The 26,064-nt window shown below is 48.8% G+C and overlaps 1 protein-coding gene across 2 annotated transcripts in view; it reads right to left on the reverse strand.

Annotated features, from left to right (window-relative positions):
- Positions 1-642: 642 nt before the first annotated feature.
- CDYL2 (chromodomain Y like 2) overlaps positions 643-26,064 on the reverse strand; it is a 189,025-nt gene continuing 163,603 nt past the window's right edge. Inside the window, exons 4-8 of one of the 2 annotated variants that reach the window (XM_067720617.1) lie at positions 20,095-20,267; positions 11,583-11,793; positions 9,636-9,779; positions 6,887-7,066; positions 643-4,855 (exon numbers count right to left, since the gene is read on the reverse strand). In XM_067720617.1, the coding sequence (XP_067576718.1) occupies positions 6,908-7,066; positions 9,636-9,779; positions 11,583-11,793; positions 20,095-20,267 (687 nt within the window). In that variant the 3' untranslated portion in view covers positions 643-4,855; positions 6,887-6,907. Of the gene's footprint in view, positions 7,067-9,635; positions 9,780-11,582; positions 11,794-20,094; positions 20,268-26,064 lie in introns of both variants that reach the window. The other variant, XM_067720616.1, reaches the window with a different exon arrangement.

Raw genomic sequence — 26,064 nt, forward strand, 5'->3', positions numbered from 1 at the left:
TGTGCCTTTCAGCACCTGTGCAGCCCGAGAGAGAGCAGGGGGCTCGATACTGCTGCTGGATGGACGGACAGGTAGATGTGACCTTGTGCAAATCCCTTTCCCAGAATTCCCTGCTGCCACGCGCCCCCGAAAGTCTCCTTCTTCCTATTTCCTGCAGCCTCCACGTCGTCTCCGGAGCCAGGCATCCTCAGCCGTGTGTCTTTCCTAAGAGCCACATTGTGATGACCGAGGCAACGAGAAAGGATTCTGCATAATTCCTCAATGACAGATACGGTCGTTAGCCACGTGCGGCCACTGGGATTGTACAAAACCAAGCTCTGTGGAGGCTTATCTCGACTGAGGACGGGTCCCTATGCAAAGAAACATTCCAAGTATACCAGGGAAGGGGTGCATGAGCCTATCAACCTTCTGAAAAACAGTACCAGTGCCCTCCCCATCAACCACCAGCCTGAATAACTCGAAGCCTCAAGGCCGATGTGGGTGAGGGCATCTCTGCTCCCCAGGAAACCAGACACAACTTAGAAGCCTCAGATGTCGCAACCCCCTGGAGGCCCCAGAAACTTCTCTGTTCAGAAACCACAGAACCTGTTTGTGAACCTTATGTGCAGGCTAACAAAGGGAGAACACAAGCAAACGCAGACGGAGTTTCAACCTTTTTATTCAAAGCAGCTTCTCACAATGTATAAATACTGCATATTAGCACACATGAAAAATACAACTTCTAAGGCACCCAGAAATGTGTTCATACACGTTACAGGACCATTCACAAAGAGAGTGTACAATTTGCTCTAGACAGTCAGCATTTGATAAATCAGAAGATTATTATCCCTCCGTACTGCACCCAGTCTCAGGGAATATTTACAGCATGGTGAGAAAGGGGCAGCTGTACCTGCTTTATCAGTCTATGAATTACTCATACTTACAGATATTCAGAACTAGTTAAAGACTCTCCCATGATAACCCGGTGAAAGAAAATGAGTAGCCTAATTTGCAAAGGTCTCCTTGGATTTTGGTGTGTGTGCTATATCCAGGATCAAATCTGAACACTCCCAGGGTAGGCTGGATACTTTTTTGGTAGCCTGCTTCAATTATCAGAGGTTTGGTAATAAGCCTTACCACTAGAATCCCACTTCTTCAGTATCAATCATTTCTCAACCGGTTAATGGATGAATGATTTCAACATGGATGAAGATGGAGCATCACCTAGCGTGAGAAGTGAAGAAGATTCTTCTCGGGCTAAACAGGAAGTGGAATGGGTTGATGGAGAACAAAAAGGAGGTGGAAATCTAGCAACTGCAGGATCTCAGTGCTCAGTGTAGACACATCTGAAGAACTCACGCTGGAGGTTTCTATTCAGATGGAGCAGTCCACACTGCTCAGATAACCTGAAGAATGCCAGCCCCCCCACTCCTTATGGTACCGGTATGGATAAAGGCTGGGACTACACAGCAGAAACACCAACCTGAGACAGTGCATTTCAATCCGAGAAGCTCATCTCTCAGAGCCTTCTCAAGGTGACAACAAATCCTTCTGTAGGGCCAGCCAGGGGGAGCATGAGGTCGGTGGATGAAAGCAGATTCTCTGTGCCATAAAGCATGTACGTCTCTGCCTAGATGTGCCCACAATCTATGAAACTCGTACTCTGCTGGAATAATGGAATTCTTTGGTCCTTGGTTTTATGAAAGGCAATATTTTCACAATCCTGTCAGCATGGACATCAGCAAATGACTTCAAGCTGGGACGAACGGCACAGGGACACATTAAGTACTAGATGGAAAACTCCACACCCTCCAAACCTCCCAGAGTCGCCTTAAGGAGCACCAGCGTGAGGCCAGGTGTTGGGCCAATGAGGCGTGGTCAATCCACAGAGATGCCAGAGCTGAAGCTGAAAACTAGATGTCAGTTTCTCTGATTGACACACACACTGCAAATATTTGAAGCAAATCTCCATCCTAATGGAAGATAAGTTGACTTTATGAACACTTATTTGAGATGAACCAAATAACTTGACTTTAGCTATTCTATGGCCCTGGTCTCAAGATCATCTTTAAAGCCTTTGTAAGGAGAACCAGTAGGTAAGCAGGGCCAACTGAAAAGAATCATAATTTTAAAAAAAAGAAATTTAAGTTCCAAAGTTTAGTTGGTTTTTATCAGATCCCAGACACAGTGGACACACTGCCAGTGAGCTCCGTGACTTACACGCCATTCAAACAGCCCCGGGTAGACTGGCTCAGCTGATGTGTACGTCGTGCATCTAGTTTGCCTGTGCCCTGCTAAACTCAGGTTCAGTATGGCTTAACGCACCTAGTTCACTGATAAGACACTCAGGACATGTGGGAATGCGGATTATGTAACTGAAAGCGACTTCAGATTGTCTGCACAGTAAGACTCACATGTAAACTTTGTTAACGTCTCTCAAGGAGTGCTGACCACAGCCAGACTGGACATGTCCAGGTCACCTGCAAGGAGCCTGGAGTCAACCACCAAGGTCAGGAGCAGAAAATGCCATTGGTTCAGAACAAATGATGGACCAGTAGCCCTCCCTGTGACCACATCTACACCATGTGACTAGCACGAAGGTGGCTCCAGAACTCCTGTCCGTGGCCAAAGACAATCACCAAGGTGTCTATCTGGGCCCTGCCGCCATCAACTCAACCAAACTCTCCGGATTAGATTAGCCATGGCGCACAGACCGCACAGTCCATCCACGTGGCTTACGCTACTTGGAAGAAACAACCCGTATTACCTTTTTTTTTTTTTTTTTGCAACAAGCTTAAGGCTCTGTTCACAAACTCCATCAACTGGCACACAGTGAGAATTTATGGGGAGATCTTCAACTACATATGTAGTTGCAAAGGTTGGAAAATCTACTGATCCTAATGGTAAGGCTTATTCACAAATTCAATACATTTTCAAATTCTACTTCAAACTCACTTACTTTGAGAAAAGGAAAATTAACCGGCTCTCTTACACTTTAAGAACACTAGATTCTAATGGAAAACAAAAAACAAAAAAACCATTGGCACCAAACCAGAATGCTATTTTTTTGAAAGAACAAGTGATATTAATGGAAAAGATTGCCTAAAACGCATATCCTAACTTACCACAGAAATATAAAAGTTTATATTCTGAAAATATATATTGTATTAAAGTCTGTAAGCATTTCAACCAAAATTTGCAGAAATAACTAAGCAACACTTATCTACAACAAAAATATACATGCAAGACAACCCCCAAATGGTTTCCATTAAATATCTACAAAGGCAAAGTGTAGATTTTTAAAGATTATACAAAACCATTTACAGAGAATAAAATAAAATACTTAAGAAATCTCATTTAGAGTCTTAAATACTGTGTATATTAGTGAGGATGTCTAAACTAATATATACAACAGATCTAAGTATCTGAATACAGAAACACAGAAGAGAAGCAATTCTGCATTTTAAATATTCACTTAGGAAGATCTGAAGATGTTTCTATCTGTTTCTCTTTGTTAAAAAAATTTCCACAGAAACTAGATTGGAAAATTACATGAATGTGACTAAATTTCAAATTAAAAAAAGTTTACAAAATTTTTTAAACCAACAATTAATAATGGGAAATGCAATTCAGCATCCAATCAAGGCTATCTTTTAAATGTGGATATCTGGAGATACAGTTGCACTGATCGAAGTCTACTGTGATTATCATTTTTCCATCCTCATACTAAACTTCATATGGGAAAAACATATTTTCATGCTTCAGAGAGAACATTTCCTAGTTTACTTTATACCAAACAAGAATAACATTTAAAATCAATTCTCTACTACTTTCTCAGAGTTATCCACTTTCATTCCAAGAGGGTCACTTTTGATGGTTTTCACCCACAGACATTATTTCAAAGCAGGAAGGGACATATGGGTATATCTACCTTAGGCTGAGGCTTCCAAACGGTGAGGAACTCTGATCATCTTAGCAAAGTTCTCCAAAAAGTCCTCCTGGAACAAGCTGTTAACATAAATGTTCCACTGCAAGATGCTGGATGCTAATCACCAGGGGTTGGAGGAGAGGAGAGTTCTAACGCATGGCTAACAGGATGGCAAGGAGTGGATTGTCCAGAAGGCTGCTTGACTAAAGAAGTATCCTCATCTTCCCACCACAGCTCTCCTTCCAACCCCAAAGGTAATTCTGGGATGGGGCTACCAAGACCAAGCATGATTCCTCCAAGAACCTGCCCAGGCTCTGGGATGTGACCGCCTGGGTGGGGAGGGGGCAAAGCAGAGTAGAGAGAAGGGAGAAAGGATCCTATGGGTGGAGAGAAGGTCCTGGGGTAGAAGACAAAAAGTGGGCCTTGTCTCAAGAGAGCTATGAGGTTAAACCCTGACACAACAACAGGTCTGGCAAATTCCAAGCCAGGTCGATCAGCTGGAAGTTTCCTGGATCTCATCTATACATTATCAAAACAACTAACCAGAAAGTGAAAAATTCAGTGGTTTGGTCTACCCTGTAGCAAACAGATGTAACTGAGTTTTGCCCAATTTGTGGAACATCCTTCTAGAACTGACTGTATGGAAACAACCGAAACACAGACTGTCTTGTAAAACACCTCCTGTTATACACGAAACCTACAGGTTAACACCAGGCATTCCATCTTAGTGATGGTTTCACATTCCTACCTCATCATCAGAGATCCTTGAGGTGTTTAGAAGTTTAGATTTGATGATCCAAAGCTATGTTTTAGTTCAAAGCTAAAACACTTCTGGTTTTTTCAGCAGGGAACAAAGATGGGCACTGAGCAAAAGGAATTTCCAAACATCCTCTTCCATTCCAACGAGAATCCTAACACTGCTTCTAGAGACGTTGAACGTGGCTGCCCCTAGAAGGTAAAAAGAAAACGAAGTGCTCTTTCTTTAGATGACTTAGTGATGGTTGAGAAGTTATCTGTCAAGGGTGAGGTCGTCTAGGGCCTTTGGTCTCAAAGGAAAAGGCAAACCCAAATTGAGATGTGACAACAGGTATTTGGGCAAAAGCAGGTGTTTCCCTGTAGAAACTCCCCATCGTCTAGGTCTGCAGTTCCTACAGAAACCCCCATGGAGCAAGGGGAGGGTAACACATCAGCCCCATCTTCCTCTGGCTGGATTCAGCCAGGGTGGCTGCCCCCCAGCCGAAGCGAGAAGAAAGTGAGACATGTCCTCTTCCCTGAGCCTCGAGAAGTCATGGGGAAACTCAGAAGGAGAGAGGCTTTCAACAGAGGGAACCAAGACCATCTGGAGGACGGAGAATCCAGGTAAACTCAGGTTCACTGTTTAAAGGCCTATGTCTCTAGTTCTGCTATAGACAGTCCACCTGTTCTCCGAAACACAAAGCTCAGGGCCATGAGTCCTCTCCACCTGCCCAGTCTAGTGCATCCAGCTGCCTTCAGGGGAGGGAAGAGGACCAGAAAGGGAGAGAGAACTGTAACAATGACCCTCCCTCCCCTCAGCTGGCCTCCCCTCCCCCAGCTGTGCCTAACTCTCACTGCTCAACTTTCTCTGCGGAAGGGTCAAGAGGGGCTGGTGACTAACAGAGGGTACTAGGAGGAGACGGGTGAGCAGAGGTCCTTGAGGACACCCGGCGGGGGGATTGTGATGGAAATGGAAAAATCCCGCCACTCTGGGAACCTAACTTTCTCTGGCGCTTGACCCTCATACAGAACATGGTCCTGTCACTTCTCTGCTTGAACTCTGATGTCTACGTTCTCCTCTCCAACCAAAACCAACACCCCAAACCAGAACCCCTCCTTCGCCACAGCTGATCCAGGGACTTTGGGCTGATGGTCTGAATACAAATGCTGGAGCCCCCCCTGCGGCCCACGCGCCCTGGGACAGGAGGCCTCATCCCTGGTTACTGCTCCATTACTGGACCATTCAGGCGGGAAGCCCCATTTATCTCCTTAAAGGGAGCAGAGTGAAGAGAAAACTCTTCCATGATTTCTCCCAAGAGCAAGTATTCACTTGTCATAGAACTGTTTCACACGCAGGAAATCTGGGGCAGAGCTATTCCTTTTATTCACAGAAATCCCGTTTTCATCTCTCTGAATTTTATTTCTACGCGGTTCACTGCTAGAATGTACCAAATGGCGTGAACCTTGTACGGGATTTGGTCCAGGGCAGTGTGAAAATAATATCTGTGTGAACAACAGATATCATAATATATAAACAAAAATAAATAAGTTAAATAAGTCGGGTGAAAAAAAAAAACATTTTCCTAGTAGTTATGTGTTTGCAAAACTAGCTTTACATATAATACACATAAATTATCAGAATTTCCACTTACATTGTTTTAAAAATATATATTTAACAAAATGCTCCTAAATGTACAATATCTGGGTTTGTAAATCACTCAATTGGGTTTTAAGACCAAGCCCTAGAAGTCACGCAGATGTGCATCAGAGAGGAGACTGAGGCTGGACCTACACAATCGTTCTGCTCATGGGTCTAGAAATTCCCTAAGATTGGTCGTCCCCTGTCACTGGATCTGTACTTAACCAGACAGAGCCATGGCAGCCAAGTTTCCAAATCAGAGGCACTGTGTAGACACAGCCTGAGTCAGAGGATGGGGAAATGGGTCTTCCCCTTCCTGGACCAGGATGGTGCATTTCAGCAAGTGGGGAGAGGACAAGCGCACCTGGCAGAGGACTGGGAAGATACAGCTCTCGATAGCTCTCCAGCCAGTTGGGGTGGGGGCACAGGGGAGGCCAAGTATGCTGCGTTTCCCATCGTTACACAAAACCAAACCAATGAGGAGCAACCAAAGGACACGAGGAAATGGACACGACCCTAGGTATAGCGAGACACCTTGACAGACTCCTTGGCCGGGAATACACTGTGCTCTGATTTCTGAAACACAGGACAGAGCTGGAAGTCACCTGCCCTTGAGCACTGGGCCCTCAGACTTCATAAATTTTGTCCTGCAGGTAGCTGAACAGGGAATCCAGGCCTTTGGAGGAACCCCAGAGCTGTTTGAGCATGAGGCATTCTTTCTCGTTCACATCTTCAAGCACCGACTTCAGGAAGCTCCGGACGAGGCATTTCGACTCCTCCAGCACCTGGACGGAAACACACAAGCCTCATTAGCCTGGCGCCAGGGACTCTGCTCCAGAAGGATGTACTTAACCTCCTCATGTCCAAAGCCACAGGAGGTTGCCTCCTCTGGTCCAGGGCTTCCCAGGCCTCTGCCCTTGGCAACGGCCAGGAATGGACTGCAGGCATGCTGAGACGTTGAGCCCTCAGACCTTGGGATGGCTGAGTGGGACCCGCATTAACCTCAACTGCAGGAGTGACACTGACATATACTCAGAGTCACTTTCTATGGATGTCATGAAAAAGTTTGGGAAATACTGCTTTCACCTCCCCATGCTACCTAACTTAAGAATGGCTGGGATCACAGAGTAAGATAATGAAATGAACTAATGGTTGTCAAAGTATCCGTGGGACCCACCCTGACAGCAATGCCCCTTGGTCAGGCTTAGTAGTTAAGAGTAGTAGTAATAAAAGTAGTAATAAAAGTAGCAATCATTGTAATAGTAATAACAATTGCAGTAATTGTAGCAATGAGCAATAATAGTGGGAACAATAGTAACGCTATAGTATTATAGCGGTAACAGTAACGTTAGTGGTAGTAATAATGGTAACAACACCATAGTATTATAGCAACAATAACAGTAATGCCAGTGGTCGTAATAATACTACAGTATTATAGTAGTGATAATGGCTGATATTAGTAATATAGTAGCAATCACGGTAATAATAGTAATAATAACCATAATCATGAGTAAGAACAGTGGTAGCAAGCACAGTGATTAGAATAACAATGCCACTACCACCACTGTTAGCCGATCGGCTCTAGGATAGGCACTTCTGCATTCTTTTATTTCTTCCTCAAGTTAGCTGCGCAACTAGGTAGCCATCTCCGCGTTACAGATGAAAGATGTGAGCTCAGGAAGCGAAGGTGCCCCGAGCCGCCTGATGGGTGCCCTGCCAACGCCTGGCTGATTCTGCAGGCTCCACGCTGCCTCGGTCTGGCAGAGGCATAGCCGGAAGCCGGGCGTCCGAGCATCCTTCCGCTGGCCTCCACCACCCTCTGTGGACCTGGAGGCTCTGGTCCTCAGTCTCACAAAGCGCTTTCCAACAGAAAAAAGCAAGACAAGAGCTCCCTTGCTCAAGCAGGCTGGAAAGGGGCAGTGATCTCCCGCAGCTTGGGCTGGAGGCGAATGGGTGGTAAGAAAGGGCTGGCAGACCAAGGGTGCCTCTTTCCTTCCAAGAATTGCTCTCCTGGGGTCGTGGGGTAGATTCCCATCTCAGGTGAATCACCCCAAAGCTCCTGAATTCATACCTGTGGGTGGGAGAGGTTTCCTTGCAGTATTTCTTCAAAAGCCGGTTTCATCTGAGCACCTCCACTGCCCAGAGACCAAACTCCTCAGTGGAGCCTTGGGGCCTTTCTCCTCCCTGCCTTTTCAGTCTTACCATCCCTCAGCTAGCCCCTGCACCTGCTCACACCACCAGGAGCCGCTGCCTAGACTCCACGCAGGGTTTTGGACTCTTGCGGCCTCACTCACACCGTTTGCTCCGCTGACAACTTCCACCCACCTCTCTGTGCAGCTGCCCCTATGTCACCAATCATCCCCGTTTGCCCAGGCTCACGGGGTTTCCTGGGACTCGAGATTTTTGGTGCTGAAACCAGGAGAGTCTCAGGCAAAGTGGGACGAGTTGGTCACCAGAATCATCAGGAAGATTAAAAGAGAATTCACATAAAGGGATAAGCAAAGTGCTTGGCCCAACAAGGCTGTACCATCCCCACCCTGCCACTGTCACTGGGACCAACAGGCTTCCGGGGGGCAGAGCTGACACACAGTAGGTGCCCAGTAAAGGCTGATGAGGCGTATCAAGAGGGGAGTGGCAGCTGGGTGCAGGCTCGGGGTAGACAGGGAGAAGAAGAGGGGTGCTCACGGGTCAGCCCCACAACCCAGCCCAGCACCCCTGTGACGCCAAAGCACAGAAAGCGTCCGGGCCTGCTGCTCCCAAAGCACCTTCCTCGTTTCCCACTCGGCCCTTTCTCCACCTTCAACAGGGTGTTTCCATGCAGCGCTCAGAGAGACTTTGATGAGATAAAATCGACACAATTAAAACCCGGTGTCTCCGCGGAGGCGTTATTTATTTATCTGTTTTTCAAGGTGTCTTCAGAGTCGAACTGGTTACATGTGCCAAGCACTGGACAGGCAGGAAAGATGAGGTACCGGGACAGCGGAAACCACTTTTTCTCATCTCTCAACTGGCTTCACACCCTCTGTCCTTATTCGTCTTTGCTTCTCATTTCTTTGAAAACCATAGATGATTTGTATTTTCGTGCATGTTCAGGACTTTCTTTAAAGGCAACCCTTCTACCCCAGGGTATAAATCTCTTCTGTGAGGTTTTCACACTAGAGCTGATGGGGAATATCTAACAGTGCTGACCACCTCCCTCTGGATTTAAGCTCTCAGCACCGAGATGCGGCAGCTGTTAAATCACGTACTCCCTGCGTGACCTTTGGCAAGTCGGTCACTCCCTTCCGGCCTCGTTGCCCTCACCTGTAAAATGGGTCTACTGCAAGGACAGGGCACAGAGACTCGGGAACTCACCACCGCGCTGCAGGAGGCCATCTCCTTGACCCGCAGCATGACCTCCTGGCTGAACGTGGTTGGCCAGAAGACCTGTGACACCAGGCCTCTGCTGCATGCCTCCTGGGCGGTGAGCTTCCGCCCGCAGAAGAGCATCTCGTTGGCCTGAGAAAGCAAAGGCAGGAGAAGGCTGAGAGCTGGCACGCCTCCAAGCCTGCTCGCGAGCCCGCCTGCTGTGCACAACTGTCCCGGCTCCCAGAGGCAGCATCCTTAACTGGGGGCCAAAGATGCTCTGGGCGCTGCTTGCACACGCCTGTGTCTACATGCGTCTTTCTGCACAGAGGGCCCACAGCTTTCACTGAATTCCCCTAAGAAGCCATGTCCCTGCAGGGGCTCCGCCTGCAATACCCACTTCCCCCCCCGCCCCCGTCTGGTGGCAGGGCTGCAGGAGGAGACGTGTGTGGGCTGGGAACAGTTCACAGCTGATACCCCTTCCTCGGTGACTGATTTGGGGATGAGCAGATGAGCCACCTGAGATATTAAAGCTGTCTGTGAGGTCTCCAAGCTGGAGAGGATGGGGAAGACACTTCCTCCCTCTCTGGTGGCTTAAGTCACAGAGCCCAGGGCCACCCGCTGCTGTGGAGCGGGACGGGGTGCCAAGACAGCAGGGATGGAGAACAAGAGCCCTGCCGGCGCTGGGATTCCTGGGCGTGACACCCCCAAAGGAGGCTCTACTGCTGGACCTGCCAGTTACGGCAACCGTTAAATTCCTTTCTTCCCCTCTTTAAGCCAGTTAAAGTGTTTCCATCACCGGCAGCCAGAAAGGTCCCGAGTAAGACCATAACCCCAACGCAGAGAGGCGCTCCCCTCCCAGTGACCCGGGGCTGTGCATAGGCAGTGCCCAGGTACGAAGGGCAGAAACACCTCCTGCGTCCTGCCGTGGCCTCTGCGCCCCACCCCCCAGACTTCCCCTTCCCCTGACTTTGAAGTGTGCAGCTGTCGTACACGGTCTGGGAAAAGCAACGTGGGAAAGGTCCCGGGCACAGACAGAGCCCAGCGCAGTCACCCACTGACACCAACAAATGACTCTCCCGCTGATAATTAGGGCAAGATGGTCACGGTCCCTCCCCCACCGCCTTCACACAGCAGACAACCCAATCCCTTCCCTGACTGCCGTCCACCTGCCTCCCCTGTCCCTCCCTTCCCGGCCCTGCAGGCTTAGCCGCTCTCAGATGGATGTTGAAATGTCAAGTTCTCCCAGCCTCTGGATCTGTGCACGTGCCTCCCCTTTCGTTCTGGTTGTCACTGGAGGGTCATGATGACCCAAGGGACAATCTTTCACGCCCGAGGAGCAAAATTTGTCCGGTCGGTAATAAGCCTGTGGATGCATTCGGCTGGACGTTTGAAGACAAATACGTGTCACTGAACGTATTCAGAGACACTGTCTCAGGAAGGAGGAATGCGAGGAAGGAACCCAGTAGAAGGAGCCCACCAGGATGCAGTTGGGGAGAACACGTCTCAATCAGCAACATTCTTGGAGTTTCAGAAATGATCGAAATGAAAGAAAGCGATAAGGCTGTACAAGGTTAACATTTCTGTGACCACGAAGGAATCGGGCAGAGCACAGGGGCCGAGATCAAAAGGGAAAAGCGCCTGCTTCCGGGGCTCTCTGGCTGCCCCGTCTTCCTACCACTGCTGAGATGGTAAAGCCGCAGAAAGTAGCCCCAGCTCCCGAGTCTGAATGGCCTTGCAATCCACCTGCTGGGCCTGCTGCATAGACACCGGCTGGCGGCGACTCTGGGAAGGCAGAGGAAGCTGAGACGACCCCCAGCTTCCACAGGCCAGGAGCACCCCCGGGGCTTGACCCACATGAAGGGCTGTATCCTAAACCCAGGACAGAGGAGGGGTGCTGTGGGACCCAAAACCCATGGGTCGCAGGGAAGGACCCGCTGCAGAGAGGAGGCTTACCAGTGCGACACCCAGGATCTGGGGGAAGGTATAGGAGGAACAGCCGGCGGGCGTGAGGCGGATGGTGGCGTAGGGGGTCTGAAACCAGGCTTTCTCGCTGGCCCACACGATGTCGCAAAGGGGCAGGATGGAGGCTCCCAGGCCCAGCGCGGGCCCGTTGATCGCCACCACGATGGGCTTCTTAAACTGGATAAAGGCCTTCACAAAGTCCCTGGGGAAGAGAGAAGACCCCCTTTAGCCGGTGAGCAGGCCTGCCGAGACCCACGGACACCCTTGATTCTGTCGAGGTGGAAATAAGCTTCCCCAGGTGCTGGGAAGCACCCACAGATCAGGAGGGAAGTGGGTGCTCAGCAGGGTCTCATTCTCCCAGACACCGAGCCGCAGAGCTGCAGGCACAGGCGTGGCACACTTAGTGGGTGGTACCAGATTTTCAGAGGGAAACTCATGGGGTGATCACGGTTTGCCCAGAGGGCCCCAGGTCATGCCCGTTGTCCCAGCACTGCACCAGGCTACCCTGTCCTTCCACCCCCTAGATATTGACAAAGTGTAAATATCCTTAAGGAAGATCGCTTGAATGTTAAGGTTCTGAACAGAACCAAAAGGAGGGTGTTACAAGGAAGGGTACGTGAACTCAAGGAGAGAAGGAACATTCTAAGGGCACTGGCGAGGGTGGAATTGGTGGCTTTGAGAGGATGAACCTCTTATTATTCGAGGTGCTCCAAGTCTGGTCTAATGGTCACCCTGGGTGATGCTGCAGAGGGCATTCAAGCTTCAGACGGTAGGCACAGGTGGGGATTGATGACATTTAAGAATGCTTTCAAGTCCTAGGATTGTCTGATTCTGAGTTACCTAAAGACATGCCAGACTCACCCGGGGTGGATTCAGAATGCTGACAAGGGTCTCTATATTTGGGTGGCTTTGACCAAAACTGGGGAAGGATGCTGGGTTCCCCTGGAGGTGTGAGGCACCTGGCACCATGCCTACGAATTAGGCGATATGCTATCTCCCTGCCCTTCCGCGTTGAGCAAGGTTACAGGGTGCATCTTTAATATTAAACAGAGACGCCTACAATAAACCTCTACTTCCTTGCCTTAGAACACTTTTCACCTTTCCCTTAGTTGCTGTATTAAGGTCTATAAAATTTTAACATTCATGTGGACACAGAGGAAAGATCCAGGATGTCTAGCAAAGCTTGCATCCCTCATTATTCTCAGGTGGAAGATCGGAAACTAACAAGAACTCACAAGAATAAAATCCAAACTCCTGACCATGACCTTGGTCTGCCTCTGCTTACCTCTCCAGACGTATCTCCTGTCTCTCTCACCCCTGTTCACTGTGCAGGAGCTGCGCCGGCCTTCTGAGAGTTCTTGGAAAACACCACTATCACAATTTGCAATTATCCTAATTATCTGCTTGCTTACTTGAATTCTCCTCCCCCTTTAGTTCCTGAAGGAAACTCACAGGTCTGCCTTGGGCACTGCTTGGTCTCCATGCATACTGGAATTAGCACTCAGTAAACAATCTCCCAGAATGAGAGCAAAGACTGCAGATGTGTAGCGGTGACGCACGAGCTATTCACCAGACCTGGCTTCCCTTCCTGAGGCTGCAACTGGAACACGGTCCCCAGGCTCCCCTGCAGGTGGCTGTGGCCCAGTAACCAAGTGCTGGCCGATGGGATGTAAGCGGAAACCAAATACACACTTCCGGGCCTGATGCAAGGAAACCTCCCACCACACAGCCCCCCAAGCCCTCTCATCTTGACAAGCTTGGCAGTCTTGGAAGACCTTTGTTGAGCCGCAAGATGGAAGGAGTTTGAGTTCCTGAGTCACCACTTGGAGGATAGTCATGGGCTGATCAGCAACTTCTGTTCTAGGTTCACATATATGTGAAGTAAACTTCTATCACAGCTGAGCTGTTATATACATTTGGGGTTCATTTGTTACAGCAGCTAATACTTAACTAATACAAATGTCGAGCTGATTTATCCCTTCTCAGTTGATACTATTCCCCCCGAATTCTTATCGAAAGATGTGGTATCACAGTGATATGCTGGGATCAGATTGAACTGTGAGAAGACTGCTTAATACTCCACTGGGGTAGGGGGTATCTTAGGACCTACATGAAAGTACACGCCCAGGCTTGAGACGTCAGATTCCGTGACATCCGTGTGATTCTGTGAGTAGATTCTCTGTGAGGTATCTCAGTCACTGCTGCCCCATTGTGGCTGATCCCAGAAGGATACTGCTACCCAGAGGGAGACCTGGCACCACGGCCTTCTGAGTCCTGGTTTTCCAGTGGCCCATTTCCTGGCTTGACTTTCTAACTTCATGGCTTCAGTCACTGGTTTTAACAAGTGCTTCTTACCAAATGCAATTTGGAGTCTGCAGGAGATGTGGGGCTTCCTTGTAGGGTCCTTGGAACCACGGGGTTTGGGTATTTTTAACAGATGTTCTACTCCTAAATCCCCTCATATGATTCCAGGATCTTGGATCTCAGAGTTGGGAAGGACTTTAAGAGGCATGGAGCCATATGACAAACCCATAGCCAACATCGTCCTCAATGGTGAAAAACTGAAAGCATTTCCACTAAGATCAGGAACAAGACAAGGTTGCCCACTCTCACCACTCTTATTCAACACAGTTTTGGAAGTTTTAGCCACAGCAATCAGAGAAGAAAAGGAAATAAAAGGAATCCAAATCAGAAAAGAAGTAAAGCTGTCACTGTTTGCAGATGACATGATACTATACATAGAGAATCCTAAAGATGCTACCAGAAAACTACTAGAGCTAATCAATGAATTTGGTAAAGTGGCAGGATACAAAATTAATGCACAGAAATCTCTGGCATTCCTATACACTAATAATGAAAAATCTGAAAGTGAAATCAAGAAAACACTTCCATTTACTATTGCAACAAAAAGAATAAAATATCTAGGAATAAACCTACCTAAGGAGACAAAAGACCTGTGTGCAGAAAATTATAAGACACTGATGAAAGAAATTAAAGATGATACAAATAGATGGAGAGATATACCATGTTCTTGGATTGGAAGAATCAACATTGTGAAAATGACTCTACTACCCAAAGCAATCTACAGATTCAATGCAATCCCTATCAAACTATCACTGGCATTTTTCACAGAACTAGAACAAAAAATTTCACAATGTGTATGAAAAGACCCTGAACAGCCAAAGAAATCTTGAGAACAAAAAATGGAGCTGGAGGAATCAGGCTCCCTGGCTTCAGACTATACTACAAAGCTACAGGAATCAAGACAGTATGGTACTGACACAAAAACAGAAAGATAGATCAATGCAACAGGATAGAAAGCCCAGAGATAAACCCACGCACATATGGTCACCTTATCTTTGATAAAGGAGGCAGGAATGTACAGTGGAGAAAGGACAGCCTCTTCAATAAGTGGTGCTGGGAAAACTGGACAGGTACATGTAAAAGTATGAGATTAGAACACTCCCTAACACCATACACAAAAATAAGCTCAAAATGGATTAAAGACCTAAATGTAAGGCCAGAAACTATCAAACTCTTAGAGGAAAACATAGGCAGAACGCTCTATGACATAAATCACAGCAAGATCCTTTTTGACCCACTTCCTAGAGAAATTGAAAAACAAAAATAAACAAATGGGACCTAATGAAACTTCAAAGCTTTTGCACAGCAAAGGAAACCATAAACAAGACAACAAACAAAAGACAACCCTCAGAATGGGAGAAAATATTTGCAAATGAAGCAACTGACAAAGGATTAATCTCCAAAATTTACAAGCAGCTCATGCAGCTCAATAACAAAAAAACAAACAACCCAATCCAAAAATGGGCAGAAGACCTACATAGACATTTCTCCAAAGAAGATATACAGACTGCCAACAAACACATGAAAGGATGCTCAACATCATTAATCATTAGAGAAATGCAAATCAAAACTACAATGAGATATCATCTCATACCGGTCTGAATAGCCATCATCAAAAAGTCTAGAAACAATAAATGTTGGAGAGGGTGTGGAGAAAAGGGAACACTCTTGCACTGCTGGTGGGAATGTGAATTGGTACAGCCACTATGGAGAACAGTATGGAGGTTCCTTAAAAAACTACAAATAGAACTACCATATGACCCAGCAATCCCACTACTGGGCATATACCCTGAGAAACCCATAATTCAAAAAGAGTCATATACCAAAATGTTCATTGCAGCTCTATTTACAATAGCCCGGAGATGGAAACAACCTAAGTGTCCATCATCGGATGAATGGATAAAGAAGATGTGGCACATATATACAATGGAATATTACTCAGCCATAAAAAGAAACAAAACTGAGTTATTTGTAGTGAGGTGGATGGACCTAGAGTCTGTCATACAGAGTGAAGTAAGTCAGAAAGAGAGAGACAAATACCGTATGCTAACACATATATATGGAATCTAAGAAAAAAAAACGTCATGAAGAACCTAGGGGTAAGACGGGAATAAAGACACAGACCTACTAGAGAATGGACTTGGGGACACGGGGAGGGGGAAGGGTAAGCTGTGACAAAGTGAGAGAGAGGCATGGACATATATACCCTACCAAACGTAAAATAGCTAGTGGGAAGCAGCCTCATAGCACAGGGATATCGGCTCGGTGCTTTGTGACCGCCTGGAGGGGTGGGATAGGGAGGGTGGGAGGGAGATGAAAGAGGGAGGAGATATGGGAACATATGTATATGTATAACTGATTCACTTTGTTATAAAGCAGAAACTAACACACCATTGTAAAGCAATTATACTCCAATAAAGATGTTTAAAAAAAAAAAAAAAAGAGGCATGGAGCCCAATCTTCCACTTGTGCAGAATCCCCTCCACAGCCTCCCGAGGAGCATCATGGCCTCTGCTGAACATTCTCAATGAAGAGGGTCCATCCCTATAAAGGCGCCTCCCTGCCGAGGCCCTTATGTGGGCCCCTCCGATGCTCCTATTTGCTCTGCTTCACCATCCACACGACAGTTCTTCCAGAATTCACCTGGGCCCTCATGACTTTCCAGAAGCTTCCCCTTCCAGACCCAGAGACTTTCATGCTATTGTTTCCAACCTGAGCTCTGTGCAGAGGCACCAAGGACCCCCGAGGGGGCTAAGGGGCCCAGGTGTGCTCAGCTCCGACCCTCCACCCCCAAGCTCCCCTGTTTCAGTCCAGCAGCCTCATGAATTCATTTCCTTGATATAAAAATGTGATGCACAGACCGCTCTCCCCATCCTTTTCCTCTCACCTCAAGCAGTAGATCTCTATCGCGAGGGCTCGCCGGATGTGGGAGCCAGACAACACACAGGATATTGCATTACAGACACTGCCGCTCAGATAGCTGATGCTGCTCTGCGTGGCGGGGCTGCGCTGGGGAGGTGGCTGGCCGTCTTCCCCCCGCGTCAGAGTCCCCCAGGCTGACACCAGCCCTCGCTTCTCCCTCCCAGGCTGATGTGGCAGAAGGAGCAGGAACTTTGGGGTCTGAAAGACTTGGGGTCAAGTCTCAACACTGCCCCTCACTAGTGGGGAGACCTCAGACAAGTTACCCAGTCTCTGGAGCCTCATTTTACTTCCTGGAAAATGGGAAAGCCAGTGGGGGTGTCCACAAGAATTAAATGTGATGGTCCACCAGAGGCACCAGCACACTGCCTGGCACACAGGCCACCGTTATCATGGTCGGCGCATCGGCTACGGAGGATGGACACAGCTTTCACTCCATTCTCAGTGGTCTGTAATCTGCTCACCTGGCCTGAAGGAGACTCAGCAAAATTCTGCACACGGGGATGTCTGGACTTCACCTGGAGCACTTGGCCACTGTGACCCCGTTATCCAGTCCCTTTAACTGGAGCCGTACAGTGCAGCCCTCCCACTGCCAAAGTTCAGAGCCAAGGCAGCCGGGACGGGGCCTGTGAGCACCAGGTACACACGGTGACAACCATCCTGGGCCGCCCCCAGAAGCCCACTCCATAGTCAGACCCAGGCTGAGCTAGAACTTGCGGCTGGAAGTAACACGAGTAACAATGAAAGTAATTCTTTACACTTATTCTAAGTACTCATTCTGGGCCAGGCACGGGTCAAGTATTGCACACAAGTTATCTGATTCCTCTTTGTCCCAGCAGCCCGCCAGCAGGCCACCACATCCCCTGTGAGGAGTTCAGGTGAGGGCAGCCTCTCATCCAGGATTGGGCGGACAGCTTTGCTTGGATCCTGGATAGAGGCGTCTTCGGAATGAGTCATCTGACCTCTTCCCACATCTGCCAGTCCATTCAGCGAACATCTGCAGAGGGAACGCAGCTTCCCGGGCCATGTGCACGCATGTTTTCTTTACGAAACTTTGAGGATGGGAAGGGAGCACCGCTGGGGGTACTGTGGCTGCGTGGCCCAGCCGACAGCGTGCGTGTGCCGGGAGAATTGCAAGGGATGCCCGCAGGTGATAAGGTCCTGTGGCCAAAATATGTCTCAGCCATGCCAGATCGTGAACGAAGTTCTTTCACAAGAGACTGCTCAGACAGTAAATACGTTAACGTGCCTGGAAAATCCGCAGGAGTGCGGACAGAACTCATTTATTGACAGAGCCCCTCGCTCACGATGCTGCTCTGGAAAACTACAGAACAGTCTTTGGGGAAGGCTTCTCTGCACTGTGTTCCTGAAACTTCTGGTGCGCTCAGTCAAGGTGCAGAAGCCTCTTGGTTGGTACGGGGCGGGGGTTCTCAACCCTGTCTTCATATTAGAAACACCGAGGGAACTTTAAAACCCCCACATCACACACATTAACTCAGAAGCTCCTGGAGGGACAGCCGAGCAGCTGGGTTTTGGAAAAGCTCACTGGGCTGAGAACTGGTGGCCCAGGGGACACCCCCACTCCATCTCCCTGGGTCCCTGCCAGCCCACGAACTAGGAAACTCCGCTTCCTCTGCCGCCTTTCCCTTTGCTCTGCCTAAGAGAAACTCTCCTTCCTGAGGAGATGGCAACTGTCTGAGCTCCACTGGCTGCGTTTCTCCAGAGATGAGGTCATGCGTTCAGCATCTCCTCCAGTTTGGGACTGCAGCTAATGCCACCAGTGAAACTCGTAAACCAGGTGAAGACTACAGCCACGACTTTGCTCAGGCCACAGAGGTAGGCGCCCCATCTCTGACAGTCCCATAAATGAGGGACGCTTATGGGGGACCCTGCTGGTCCCCTCACTATGTGACAAGGTGCCTGTGAAAGGACACAGCCGAGTGGAGCAAAGAACAAACCACCGTGTACACGGCTGGGCTATCTGCACGTGGGCAGCCCGAAAGCAGCCTGAAACCACGACGCCTTTTCTCATAACTGCCTTCAGGTAGCCCACGTCTCTTCCAGCAAGAATTCTGCCACGGGAAGTGCACAGGGGTTTTAGAGCAGAGATTCTAGGGGATGCTTCCCCCTAAAGAGGGACTCGGAACCCCACGTGTGCAGGCGTCCCTGTGTCACCTCCTGGAGGCTCTGCATCCCCTGGAAGCCTCCCTTGCCTGTGGGAATCAGCTTCCAGGAGACGCTGCCAGAGCCCAGTGAGACTGGAGGCCACAGAAAATCCCTAACATGCGGCCGGAGGCTCCACGACTCCACGCAGAGTAACTGCTCCTTTTCAAGGGACCAGGAGGCATCACTGAACCGTGGCTTGTCTGAGGACCACATGAGATGCAGCAGTGGGCGTATGTGCCCTTCCCAGGATGGAGGACCCGTGACACCCTTGCTGGAAATCACGATCACTTGTTTTTGACAAATGCATAAAGAATGGGGAAATAACTACCCTTCAGTGTCCCAGAGGAGATACTGATCTTTGGGATTGGATATCACCCCGAGGATCCCACTTTTTGCCCCAAAGGCAATAAGACAGTGGGGGAAACATTTCCCACCCCATTGGATCTGCATATACACAGCTCCCCACATCCATCCTTCTCCCCAGGGCTGAGCCATGTCAGCTCCAGGAGGCAGGGACCCCCAGAAAAACAAAGATTTCACCATCAGGCAGAGGGTGGGAGTAGTGTGTATAATACTTGGGCATTACCAGACACTGGGCTTAATATGAAGAAATAAAATCTCTTTTTGATCCAAAGAATAAAGTGGGATATAACCTAGAGTGTAGAAGCATCCCTAATTTTGGCAGGAAGACACTGGATGCCCAGTTAAAATCTGAATTTCAGATAAACATCAAATAATTTTTTTAGTGCATGTATATCGCACGTACTGCATGGGTTGGGATATGCCCATGCTTTAGAAAATGTTGCATTGTTTGAAATTCCAATTTAACTGAGCAGTCTGTATGTTTTTTTATTATTCATTTTTTTGGCTACACCGCGCAGCACGTGGGATCTTAGTTGCCCAACTAGGGATGGAACCCGTGCCCCCAGCCATGGAAGCGTGGAGTCTTAACCACTGGACCGCCAGGGAAGTCCCTGAGCAGCCTGTATTTTTCAGTGGTAAACGTGGCAGCCCGAGGCAGGTCCCCAAGTGTTTGAACATGAGCAGGGCTCACCTGATGGCCTCTGCAATCCGGGTGCTCTCCTTCCTCCGGTCACTGGACAACCGGCCAATTAGGTAGGAGTAATCCAGGCCACTGCAGAACACGCTGCCCACGGCGCTAAGCAGCAGCAGTTTGCTGTCATCCGTGGCCGCGTTGCAGAGCGCGCGCCGCACCTCCTTCATGATCTGTGGGCAGAGACGGATTTGCGGGGGTGAGTGTCCATTTGTAAGGAAGGGGCCTTCAGACCTGTGCCGACCCCTGGGCGCAGAGGCCAGTCAGTCTACTCGGCCTGCACAGGGAGCCTCCCCTGAACACACGCCACGTCCAGACCAAGCAATGAAACGCCAAACCAGACACGCCGCACCATCCCGGAGGCAGCACAGAGCGCTAAGGAGGTGCCAGTGGGGTCACTGGCTGCAGACTCGGAAGCCTGGCGTGGAGCCATCTAAGCCCTGGTAAATCTCTGTAGATCTTCCGCCAGCGTTCGCTTGTTTAGCCCTTTCCGAGGGGTGGGAAAATACTCCTGTGCACAGCCCAGGTGAGGTATGTTAGCCAGCACTAGAAGGCCCGGTTTAATTACACTCTTCCTTACCCTAAACTCCACTAAGATGCTCACGTGGCTTATAGGTGGCACGTAGGAAGTGGGCTTTGGCAACAGACCCGTAACGTTTTCCAGGTGCTGAGGAAAATAACCATTAAACACGTATTCTGTATCCAGCTAAACCATCATTCAAAGGCAAGGGTAAAGAGTAGGCATTTTCAGTTAAAAGAATGTCTGCCACCCTTAGGCCCTCACTGAAAGAACTAAGAAAGGATGCACTTCAAGAAGAAGAAAACCATGTTCAGAAAGAAAAACTGACATGTAAGGAACAGCAACCGGCACAGAAAGTGGAGAATGTGTTAGTAAATCAATATAAGAATTGACTGTAGGGCTTCCCTGGTGGCGCAGTGGTTGAGAGTCCCCTGCGGGTTCGTGCCCCGGTCCGGGAGGATCCCACGTGCCGCGGAGCGGCTGGGCCCGTGAGCCATGGCCGCTGAGCCTGAGCGTCCGGAGCCTGTGCTCCACAACGGGAGAGGCCACCACAGTGAGAGGCCCGCGTGCCGCAAAAAACAAAACAAAACAAAACAAAACAAAACAAAACAAAACAAAAAAAGAAGAATTGACTGTAAAAATCATCATATTGATAATGGCTAATTGGAAGCTGGGGTTTTGCACAAGGTAGAACTATAGCCTTAGGCAATAATTTTGGGTTAGATGACGAGAGTTAGGGCGTGCCGAGGTTATGTGTCTGGGAGTGGTGCAAAGGGTCATGATCACGTTTAGGCTCCGCTACGTGTACATAGCTTAAGGAAAACTTCTTAAAAGTACGTGAATTACAACTAATGGCTGCAGGGGAGGGGCAAAATAAAGAAAGCTTCATCACTCAATCCAACAGAAGTTAGGGAAGCAGGAAAAATAAGCGCAAAAAGTGCACAGTAAGAAAAAACAAGGCATTTACTTGCCTGAGTGGAGCTGACAGTCCAACAGGAGAGACAGTAAAGGAACAGGCTTTTAAAGGATTGTTATTAATTATTCAAAAGGCAGAATCACAGGGTATAGTGGGGAAATTTTATGAGCATTGTTTTTTAATTTGTACTTTAAATGACACACACCCCCGCCACCCCGCTTAATTAAGCAATTAAGAGGGGTCAGGGGTTGCGTCTGTTAACTTCCACGTAACATTTTACTCCAAACAAAATTCCTGTAAGGTAGGGAATGGTATCCCAATCTTGCAGATGAAGCAAGGAAGACTCAGAGGAGCGAAGTAAGTGGTTCAAGGTCACCAGTAAGAGGCAGAACCAGGATGCAAATCTCACCCCTACGTCCCTTCTCTGTCCATGACTGCACACTGTAGGATGACTTAAATAAATGGATGAATCTTTGTGGAAAAAACACCAGGCCTAGACGTCAATCTGAATCACGACTCTCGGGGTCTGAGCTCTGTGAGAAGGACGGGAGAAGTACTTTCCGCTCTTAACAGGGGATAAGCCACAGATACTCACTTTGAACATCAGAAAAGCTAACAGGCCACTATCATGTGGGTCCTCTAATCCATCTGACTCCAGAAATAGACACACTCTCACCTAGATATGAACTCTATTTCTCCGAGAGGCAAAGAAAACCCTGCTCTGAAGACATGAGCTGCACTTCTGCGTGTGACTCTCCATGCGAGGGCACAGGTACTTGTCAATTAGTAAAAACAAAATCAAACACGGCGGCTGCCTCCTTTACGAATTAAGTGGAAAGTGGCTTTGTGTTTTCTTCATACAACAGAAGTACACACTACATTTTTAATTTTAAAAAACGTATATATCTAGTTAGTATGCCCTTCCTTTGCCTTTCTCGTGTTGATAATCCAATTTGGACTGATGGCTAAGGTGCCACCTTCTCGAAGGACCACGCCTCATCCCACCACCTATTTTATAAAGTAACTGGTGTGTTTAGAGTAAAAGGTTCTAAAATTATTACACACTCCTTTGCCTTCTTAAACAGAACACATGGCACACATGTAACTACCTCTCCAGGGCAAGTGCTACAGCCTGTAAAGGAGCAGTCCCCTCAGAGGCTCCCAGGGCATGCTTCTGTTACAAAAGGGGCCAGACCGTGGTGCATCTGGAAGTCCCAGGTCCGTTCTGGAGATTCACTGTCCCTGCTCTGCTCTTGCCAGCCACTACCTGCTCCTGCGTGAGTGTCTGCTAGAGAAAGCATGCTCCTTCCTGCCACTTCTACCTTTCGATCTGCCACGGGTTGGAAGCAGGTGACCAAATCCATTAAAAGCGGGTATAGGGATTCTCTGGTGGCGCAGTGGTTGAGAGTCCGCCTGCCGATGCGGGGGACGCGGGTTCGTGCCCCGGTCCGGGAAGATCCCACATGCCGCGGAGCAGCTGGGCCCGTGAGCCATGGCCGCTGAGCCTGCGCGTCCGGAGCCTGTGCTCCGCAACGGGAGAGGCCGCAACAGTGAGAGGCCCGTGTACCGCAAAAAAAAAAAAAAAAGGGTATAGAAAGGGAGCAGACCAGGGTCCCTCTCTCTCCTTCATCTTTACTTGCTGAACCCAGTCACCCAGGGCCCGTCTCAACTGCGACCACCCTCACGAAGGCCTTCCCAAATAGCGCAGACAAAACGCCACCCCCTCCTTCCCCTGACACCCCAAGTACTTTAAATCCCTGCTCTGACGCTTCTACAAACTCCCTGGTAGAACGGGTGTCTCCTTACTTTTTCCTGCCTCCTTCCTGATTTAAACCCCTGTGACAGGCAGCCTCTAAGGCAGCTGGTATTCACACCTGTGTGCAATCCCCTCCCCTCGAGTACAGACAGGACCTAGTGACCCACTTCTAACCGAGAGAATACGGTAAAGTGATGGATGCCCCTTTCAAGAGGAGACTAAGATACAAGATGACGATAGCTTGTCTTGGCTGTCCTCTTTTTTTTTTTTTTTTCCTGGCTGCACTGCGAGGCTTGCGGGATCTTAGCTCCCCAACCAAGGATTGAACCTGAGCCCCAGCAGTGAAAGCGCCAAGTCCTAACCACTGGACCACCTGGGAATTCCCTCGGCCGTCCTCTTTTGCCAAACCTCTTTCTTGAAGCTCTCGGTCTAGGGGATGCAGGCTGCCATGCTGTGAGTACCCCTGTGGAGAGGCTATGCCATAGTCCATGGGGAGTAGCCAATGACAAGGAACTGATGTCTCTGGCCAGTGAGGACCTGGGACCTGCCAGCAGCCAGCTGGAGGAGCCTGAAAGTGGAGCCTCCCCCATCGAGCCTTCAGGTGAGACTGCAGCCGCAGCCAACACCTCAACTGCAGCCTTGTGGGAGACTCTGAGGCAGAAGTACCCAGCTAAGCCAAGCCAGCACACTTGACCCTCACAGACTGTACTTGTTGTTTTAAGATGCTAAGTTTAGGGCAATGTGTTATGTGGTAATATAACTAATACCATCCCTTAAGAGTTTAAATAAGGGCTTCCCTGGTGGCTCAGTGGTTAAGAATCCGCCTGCCAACCGAGGTGACACGGGATCGATCCTTGGTCCGGGAAGGTCCCACATGCCACGGAGCAACTAAGCCCATGCGCCACAACTACTGAGCCTGTGCTCTAGAGCCTGCGAGCTACAACTACTGAGCCCACATGCCACAACTACTGAGCCCACGTGCCACAACTACTGAACCTGCATGCCGCAACTATGGAGCCCACATGCTGCAACTACTGAAGCCCGTGTACCTAGAGCCCATGCTCCGCAACAAGAGAAACCACCGTGATGAGAAGCCCACAAACAACGAAGAGTAGACCCCACTCACCACAGCTAGAGAAAGCCCATGCACAGCAACGAAGACCCAGCACAGCCAAAAAAAAAAAAGAGCTTCAATAAAATAGTATTCTACTCATCTATTTAGCCCTATAACACCAGGAAACTGTGCATGTAACAGAATTTAATAAATGTCTGTTGGACTGAGTGAATGGTACAGTGTTTACCTCCTCAAGAAGTTTAGAGTCTAATGGAGGCAATCAGACATTTCACAACTTACCACACAGCTACACATACACTGATAACTGGGATGTGTTCCAGGAGGGAGAGTGCAGAGGCCATGAGAGACAGACATAACCTGGTCCAGGAGGGGAGGGAAGACTTCCCTGTGGAAGCGGTGGCTGAGCTGAGATCCTTAGGAACAGCAAGGTTCAGCTAAGCCAGGAGGGAAGGAAGGCTGCTTTAGTCAGAAAGACAGGCATGTACAAAGGCCCTGGGGCAGGTGTGAGCATGAAAGAAAGCCAGGGTGACTGGAGTGCAGCAAGAGAAGAGTGGAAGTCCCAAATCCTTTCCTGAGATTCACTGCCCCTGCTCTGCACTTGTTAGCCATGTGATGTGAGATGAGGCTGGAGGGTCAGAAGCACCAGCCTCGCCAGCAACATTAGTTAAGGGTTTTGATTCTTATCAAGAACCATCAGGAGCCATTGATGTCTTTGAAGTGCGTGTGTGTGGGGGGGGGGGCTGACTTGATTGTATTTGCATTTCCAACAGATCACTCTGTCTTCTGAAGAACGGATGACAGGGCAGGAAACATGACAGTGGGCAGACTTGTTTGTAGGTTATTACAATAGTGCAGACAAAATAGCTAGTAGTGTGGACTCTCATGTTTGTGATGGAAACAAAAGGAAACATATGAGAGCTATTTAAGAATTAACTGGCTTGCAGATGGTGTGGATATAGCAGGTATGATCAAGAGGGTGTGAGGTGTGCCCCCGTGGAGGGTGGTGATCTGTCTGCCGAGGCTGGGAGCCACCAAGAAAACCAGGAACAGCGTGAGGGCCTGAGGTACTCTCCTAATGGGAAAGTGAATGAGCTTTTAATCACCAAGACTCTGGACAATCTATTTTTCTGGCTCTTTCCTTAAGGGGCATTTTCATTATTTTCCTGGCTCTTTGCTATATTTCAGACAGGAGAAATATTACAACACACCTGCTGCCCTCAGAATCTAGTTAATACACCCAGTAATGTGTGAATTTCTGCCCATGAGGCCGATCCAGCCAATGTCACATATACAACTAGAAAAAGAATTCAGTTATGACTGTGAAGGAGGCCTCCTTCCAGTCCCTCCATGAACGAGCAGGGCTGGGCCTGCTGGTGGCTGTTAAGTCACCTCCGTTTCATCTTAACAATGATAGGAACATTCACTGAATACCTCCTAGGTGCCAGGGACTCTGAGAGCCTCTTTTGCAGATATTATCTCTAATCCCACAGGGAAGATACTGTATAATTTCTGTAAACGAGAATGCTCAGAGAAGGAAAGTAATCCCAAGGTAACAGAAGAGGTAAATTAGTGGAAGGAGGGTTCAGACCCAGTCTGCTAGGCTCCTGCGCTAACTCTGTACCCCTCCCTAACACCACCTCCTCATTTCAACAGGACCTTCATTTCGGGGCTACTTTACCCAGTTAGCCAATTTAACCATAGAG

This window comes from Pseudorca crassidens, chromosome 20 (genome assembly GCF_039906515.1).
Source record: "Pseudorca crassidens isolate mPseCra1 chromosome 20, mPseCra1.hap1, whole genome shotgun sequence".
In the NCBI taxonomy this organism is placed as follows: domain Eukaryota; kingdom Metazoa; phylum Chordata; class Mammalia; order Artiodactyla; family Delphinidae; genus Pseudorca; species Pseudorca crassidens.